Source organism: Phocoena phocoena, chromosome 2 (assembly GCF_963924675.1).
Source record: "Phocoena phocoena chromosome 2, mPhoPho1.1, whole genome shotgun sequence".
Classification (NCBI taxonomy): Eukaryota; Metazoa; Chordata; class Mammalia; order Artiodactyla; family Phocoenidae; genus Phocoena; species Phocoena phocoena.
Genome location: NC_089220.1, coordinates 74378124 through 74385482, shown reverse-complemented (window position 1 = coordinate 74385482; position 7359 = coordinate 74378124). Strand labels below are relative to the sequence as shown.

Here is a 7359-nt window from a genome sequence, read left to right as displayed (position 1 = left end):
ATTGCTAGCGTGTATGAAACACTCCCTAGATGCTCAACTTGTATTATCTCCCTAAATGTTGACAATAACCTTAAGAGGGAATTGTACATTATTAACCCCATTTTACAATTGAGAAGCACAGAGAGGTTAAACAATTTTCTCAACGTCACATGGCCAGCAAGAAGGGAAGGCACATTTATTCCTTTATTGAATTACAGTGTCTCAGCAGGAGAGAAGCCTTGTGGGTACAAAGGTAAACAGTCTAGGCCCCAGCCTACAGGAAGTTTCAGTTTCCACAGCAGGGGAGGGGCAGAGGCGGGAAAGAGTAAACAAATAGTTACAACAACGTGTGGTAATTGCTATAATAGAGGCTCATCAAGAAAAGTGCTACCGCATCACAGACACTGGGACAAGAAAAGTACTGAGAGCTTAAGGATTCAAAGGAAAGACATGACAGTTACGGAATAAGCAGTTGCCCTTTGACAGACGTGTCCTGTAACTAACGTTATACGGAAAGGACTAAACAAAGCAGAGTTAAAAGTGGAAGCTGAGCGCCTTCAAAGCCCAAGTGACAAGACGCTGCACGACCGGAAAGGCGTTAAGACGGTCGGGTGGGCGGAGAGCGCGTTGATTGGCAGGGGTGGGGCCAGGCTCGTCACCCGCCCCCTCCTCCGCCCGGGCTCCTGCAACCCCTGGGCTGGCTGGGGTACGGTCTGCGCGAGGGACTGGGCGTTGTGCCGAGCCGCCTGTCCCCCTCCCCCGCTCCCCTGCCGCGTTCCGCGGGCTGGACACGCTGGAGAAGTTGAGCAGCGCCCGGGCCGGCCCTGGGGGCTGACAGTCGGTAAAGTTTGGCCCAAAGAGGAAGTGGCCTCAAGCCCCAGCAGGTGGCGGCCAGGCCTGGACCGGGGCGCTCGCGGCCTGCGGGCCGGCTCTAGGCGAGGGCGCGCCGCAGCGCCGGTCTTTCAGCCGATTTCCGGGGCTTCGGGGGCCGGCCTCGGGAGAGAGCGAGGCGGCGGCCGGGGAAAACAACTCCGAAGTTGGCAAGAGGCACCGCCCCTGCGCTCGGGCCGCCTCCGCCCCCCACCCGCCCCCAGCCCTGGCCTCCAGAGCACCGGTCGAGGAGCCCGGGCCATGGAGGCCCCTCGGGGAGCCGACACTGGGAGGCCAGGACGCCCGGAGCGGCGCCGCCTCCCCACTGGGTAGACCACCGAAGCTCCGGGACTCTTCTTGCACCTGCGGACGGCTCACGATGCTGCCGGCCATCCTTCTCCTCCTCCTGGGTAAGAAACCGAAAACGAGACTACTCGCCCGGCAACCCGCTCCCAGGGCTGTCACCGGGCCCAGGGGCTCTAGCTCCCTTCCTCCTACGTGGCCCCTCACCTTACCCTGCCTGCCCGTGCCCGGCACTGCCTGCCCCAATCCCCGGGAACTCTCTAGCCGCTCTCCTCAGCCCGCAGCCTCCCTCTGGCTTCCGTAGATCACCGTACCCACTCCATAGGCCGTGCTGCCGGACCTTCCTCCGAGGTCACACACCGCTGCCTTCCTCTGCTCCACCACCCCTTCCTGTAAACTACCCGGAAGCCGCAGATGGCTCCCTTTCCTACTTGACTCGCTCAGGTGAAGAAAACTCCGAAGCGTGACTCTTGCCCTTTTTCGCTCTTCCTCTAGGAGACGCTGTGGCCCACCCAGACAGGATCATTTTCCCAAATCCTGGTGAGTAGAGGATGCCCCTGGGGTCCCATGGGCTTGGTAATGAGGGAGGACCCAAGAGAAAGACTCTCTCTTCCTTGAATTCCTCTAGTACCTACCATAGTTTTAGAGTGGAGCTCATCCACCCTTTATTTTACAGATGGAGAAACTGAGACCTAGCATAAGTCCTCAGCCGGTAGTTATGTATTTTTTCCCCAAATATCCATCCTTGATCGCCCTAGCCAAAATGTAGTCTTCTGAGGATAGAAACAGTATTTCCCGGTTCCTCCTGGCCCAGTGGCTGGCACAAAGCAGACCTCACATTGTTTGTGGTGTTGATACTTAAGGTGGAACTATGATGAGTGTGGAGAGACAGGGGCCTGCTGAAGACTGTGCCTCTAGAGTGTGTGTCGCTGGGGCAGGGGAGTTTCTGTGCTCCTTCTTGAAGAACCCAGGCCCTTGGAGGAGGCGTGGCATGGTAAGAGGCTCTCAACCGATGTCCCTACCTTCCTCTCTCTCTCCAGCCTGTGAGGACCCCCCGGCAGTGCTCTTGGAAGTGCAGGGCACCTTACAGAGGCCCGTGGGCCGGGACAGCCGCAGCTCCCCTGCCAACTGTACCTGGCTCATCCTGGGCAGCAAGGAGCAGACGGTAACGGTCAGGTGAGAAGCAGAGCAAGACCCTATTCCTTTCCCCCACCCCTCCTCCTCTACCATGGAAAAGACTTCAGGGATCTTCTCCATGGAACTTCCATCCCTGTCAACAGGGGGAAGAGTAGAATTAGACTTGGCCTAGTCTTCCCTAAAAGCCTGGCTTGTTCCATGGTGAATTGGAACTGCCTGGAGTGGACATCTAGCTTGGGTCTTGTCATCTCTGAAGGACAACAGAAACAGTCCTTTCTCTCTGATATGGCTGCTTGGAGGAGTCCTTCAATCCATTGCACATCCTTGTCTGGGATTCAAATCTATTCCTTCATCAGCTTAGAACCTTCCTCAGCCTCCCCAGATCTTTTTTTTAAAAAAATATTTATTTATTTATTTATTTATTTTATTTTGGCTGCACTGGGTCTTAGTTGCGGCACGTGGGATCTTCGTTGGGGCATGAGGGATCTTTAGTTGCGGCACACAGACTCTTACTTGCGGCACGCGGGCTTCTTTGTTGCGGAATACGGGATCTAGTTCCCTGACCAGGGATTGAACCCACGCCCCCTGCATTGGGAGCGCAGAGTCTTACTCACTGGGCCACCAGCAAAGTCCCTCCCCAGATCTTTTAAACAGTCCAGGTCTCCCTGGGCTCCTCCAACCGTGGGCCGTGGGGTTGGGGCCCATGTTGAGTACCTAGCTATTTGCTTCCCACAGCTCACTTCCCATGAATTTACCCAGAAAAGGGTAGGTGAAGGGAGAGGGCAATCTGGGGAGAGGTTGTTGGGGCAGAGAGATCAGAATGCCATGGTGATCTCAGGTCTCACCACTGGGCACTGGGAGGGGATGGTGAGTTCTGGTTAATTAAGCTGTATGGTAATTGCCGGTTACTGCTAGCACCAGACTCGGGTGACAGTGCTGCAACAACAGGAAAGCAATGAATCTGTTCTAACTCAGTCCAGAACACAAGGCAGTTTTTCCAGAAGTCTCTAGGATGTACTCATGGTCTCATGGTGCCATAGGCCTCTGTTAGGGCTGTTGCCTTGATTACAAAGGAATTTGGCTAACTCCATTTTCATTTGGCTATTTGGATTGTGGATAAGCAGGTGTTCGTGCTTCTTGGAGTAGAACGGGCCTGACAACACTGGGGGAGGAAGAAGCCAGCAGTGGTCAAGAATATCTTACGGGGGCTTCCCTGGTGGTGCAGTGTTGAGCGTCTGCCTGCCGATGCAGGGGACACGGGTTCGTGCCCCGGTCCGGGAAGATCCCACATGCTGCGGAGTGGCTGGGCCCGTGAGCCATGGCCGCTGAGCCTGCGCGTCTGGAGCCTGTGCTCCACAACGGGAGAGGCCACAACAGTGAGAGGCCCGTGTACCGCAAAAAAAAAAAAAAAAAAAAAAAAAAGAATATCTTACGTCCTGCTCTCCTTCACCCCTGTAGGTTCCAAAAACTGCGTCTGGCCTGTGGCTCAGAGCGCTTAATCCTGCGCTCCCCCATCCAGCCACAGATCTCCCTGTGCGAGGCACCTGCCAGCCCTCTGCAGCTGCCTGGAGGCAACGTCACCATCACCTACAACTATGCTGGGGCCAGAGCACCCATGGGCCAGGGCTTCCTGCTCTCCTACAGCCAAGGTGGGCTGGACAGGGCTGTCTGTAGTGCCACTAGAACAGGCAGTGGAAGCCTGAGGGAGGAGGGGAGGATCCTGGCAGCTCCAGTGCTTCACAGCCCCTCTCCATGGTGCCTCTGCAGATTGGCTGATGTGCCTGCAGGAAGAGTTCCAGTGCCTGAACCACCGCTGTGTGCCCTTGGTCCAGCGCTGTGACGGGGTTGATGCCTGTGGCGATGGATCTGACGAGGCAGGTTGCAGTTCAGACCCCTTCCCCAACCTGACCGCGGGCCCTGTCCCCACCCCACCCTGCAATCACACCTTGGAAGACTTCTATGGGGTCTTCTCCTCCCTCGGATACTCACACCTGGCCTCAGTCTCCCACCCCCAGTCCTGCCTCTGGCTGTTGGACCCCCATGATGGCCGGCGCCTGGCGGTGCGCTTTACGGCCCTGGACCTGAGCTATGGAGATGCAGTGCACGTGTATGATGGCGCTGGGCCCCCCAAGACCCTCCGGCTGCTGCGCAGCCTCACCCACTTCAGCAATGGCAAGGCTGTCACCGTGGAGACACTGTCCGGCCAGGCCACAGTGGACTACCACACAGTCGCCTGGAGCAGCGGTCGGGGCTTCAATGCCACCTACCACGTGCGGGGCTACTGCTTGCCTTGGGACCGACCCTGCGGCTTAGGCTCTGGCCTGGGGGCTAGTGAGGGCCTAGGTGAGCGCTGCTACAGCGAGGCACAGCGCTGCGACGGCTCATGGGACTGCGCTGACGGCACGGACGAGGAGAACTGCCCCAGCTGCCCACCTGGACACTACCCCTGTGGGGCCGCTGGCACCCCCGGTGCCACAGCCTGCTACCTGCCTGCTGACCGCTGCAACTACCAGACCTTCTGTGCTGATGGAGCAGACGAGAGACGCTGTCGGCACTGCCAGCCTGGCAACTTCCGGTGCCGGGACGAGAAGTGCGTGTATGAGACATGGGTGTGCGACGGGCAGCCAGACTGCGCTGACGGCAGCGACGAGTGGGACTGCCCCTATGCCCTGCCCCGCAAGGTCATCACCGCCGCCGTCATTGGCAGCCTCGTGTGCGGCTTGCTGCTGGTCATTGCCCTGGGCTGCACCTGCAAGCTCTATGCCATTCGTACCCAGGAGTACAGGTCAGTGGGAATGCAGCTGGCAGTAGAGGCGTGGGGACTGAGGGCGGGACAGGGCCTGTGCAGCCACAGAAGTCCAGAGGGCGCCCACGTTGGGGACGGGTTCTGGTGACCGGCTTCTGGGTTGGCTCCTAGGGTTGTCTAGCTTGGCAGGCGTGCTTCTCTGAGAGGGGGACCGGTCTAGATCTTGAAAGCCATCTCAAGGAAGGAGGGGGATGTTAGATGACTTTGGAAAGCCGTGGCCTAGCTCCGGGTGCCCTGGCTTGGGTACAGAAGAAAGAGGCCTGTCCAGGCTGGGGCAGGCGGCTCTGGTGAGCAGCACCTGTGACCGAGCCATCCTCGTCCCTTCCAGCATCTTCGCCCCCCTCTCCCGGACAGAGGCCGAGATTGTGCAGCAGCAGGCGCCTCCCTCCTATGGGCAGCTCATTGCCCAGGGCGCCATCCCACCTGTAGAGGACTTCCCTACAGAGAACCCAAATGACGTAAGTCACCCTCCGCAGCCGGACCACCTCCCACTCCCAGCCCTTCCTTCTTCCAGGCTTCTGGCCGTCCCCACCCCCTCTGACTCGGGTGTCTTCATCCTCTCCTTGCAGAACTCCGTGCTGGGCAACCTGCGTTCTCTGCTACAGATCTTGCGCCAGGACATGACTCCAGGGGGCGCCTCAGGCACCCGCCGCCGCCAGCGGGGCCGCTCTATGCGCCGCCTGGTGCGCCGTCTCCGCCGCTGGGGCCTGCTTCCGCGAACCAGTCCCCCAGCCCGGACCTCTGAGACCAGATCCCAGGTCACACCTTCTGCTGCTTCCCCTGAGACCTTAGACGGCAGCACAGGTCCAGCCCGTGAGGGCGGGGCGGTGGGTGGGCAGGATGGGGAACAGGCACCCCCGCTCCCTGTAAAGGCTCCACTGCCACCTGCCAGCACGTCTCCAGCCTTCCCCACTGTCCCCGAGGCCCCAGGGCCACTGCCTGCGGCGCCCCTGGAGCCATCACTGCTGTCTGGAGTGGTACAGGCCCTGCGAGGCCGCCTCCTGCCCAGCCTGCGGCCCCCAGGACCAACCCGGGCCCCACCTGGACCCCACACAACAGTCCTGTCCCCAGAGGATGAGGACGATGTGCTGCTGGTGCCACTGGCTGAGCCCGGGGTCTGGGTGGTCGAAGCAGAAGATGAGCCACTGCTGGCGTGAGGTGACCTGGCTCCCCTGGGTGCTCTATTCACAGTGACAGCAACCCTTTAGAGGGCAGCTCAGCTTCCCTTCCACTACTTCCCTCCCTGTCCCTCAGTGTGAGGGCACTTGATGGGCCTCCCATGGATCCCATGTAGCTGCTATAAAGTTAGGTGTCCCTCAGGCAGGGAGAGGGCTCACACAGAGCCCCCTCTCTGCGCATGGCCAGAGACCACAGTCCTCCACTACCCTCTCCCCACACCACCACCATTTGGGTGGCTGTTTTTAAAAAGTAAAGTTCTTAAAGGGTCATAGGCCTGGACACTCCATCCTTGCCAAACCCACCCAAAAGTGGCCTTAAGCACCAGAATGCCAATTGGCTGGAGACTTCCAGCCCCCAAGGGGAGGATTTGGGCAGGCCCTGGGGTTTTGCCAATGGTGATCCCTCCCACAAGGCCTAGCTCATAAAAAGAGCACAGCAAATGCTTTTGTTCCATAGCCAGGTCATTGTCCAGGAAGCCAAGGTTGAAAATAAAGGAATCAGAAATTTAAGATTTTTGTAAATGAGCTGTGAGCATGAGCCCCGCCTCTCTGCCCATCTCAGCTTATGCTCCCCTCACCTTACTCCTCCCTATGAAGCCCTTTGCTCTGCCCTCCACCTCCTGGCCTTTTCCTATTTATCTTCCAACCACCCATCCTTGTTTTTTATACCACTCAGAGGGTAAGAAAATTCTAGGAACCCTAAGACTAACCCTCTCCACCTCCACTCGCTGCCTGGGGCCCAGCTCTACAGCGACTGACACCAGCAGTGAGCACCAAGCCTTCTTACTCACCGCCAGGCCGGAAGTCATGAGCCCGCTGGGCCCTGCAGCTGAGAAACTTCCCATTTATGGAGTACTCACAGAGCACTAATCACAGAAGCAGACTGTCCCTGGTGAAACACTCCTGCCCTCCATCCTCCACCCTACCAGGCATTTTCAGTCTGTCCTAGGCAAGACAGATGAACTCACAGCCAGGATGCCTCAAAGCGGGCAAAGATGCGTCCAGAGAAAAATCATAATCATTCAGGGTGTGAAGATGCTAGCATCACCTTGGCCAGATCCAAGAGGTCTTCCTGGAAGAGGGCCC

General features: G+C 58.4%; 1 protein-coding gene across 1 annotated transcript; it reads left to right on the top strand.

The window, feature by feature from the left end:
* Nucleotides 1-653: 653 nt before the first annotated feature.
* Nucleotides 654-6795, top strand: LRP10 (LDL receptor related protein 10). Its single transcript, XM_065871244.1, has 7 exons — nt 654-1259; nt 1648-1692; nt 2193-2328; nt 3748-3938; nt 4057-5074; nt 5424-5553; nt 5665-6795. Exons 1-7 carry the CDS (start codon nt 1229-1231, stop codon nt 6250-6252), a joined length of 2139 nt encoding a protein of 712 aa, XP_065727316.1. The 5' UTR covers nt 654-1228; the 3' UTR covers nt 6253-6795.
* The last annotated feature ends 564 nt before the right edge of the window (nt 6796-7359 follow it).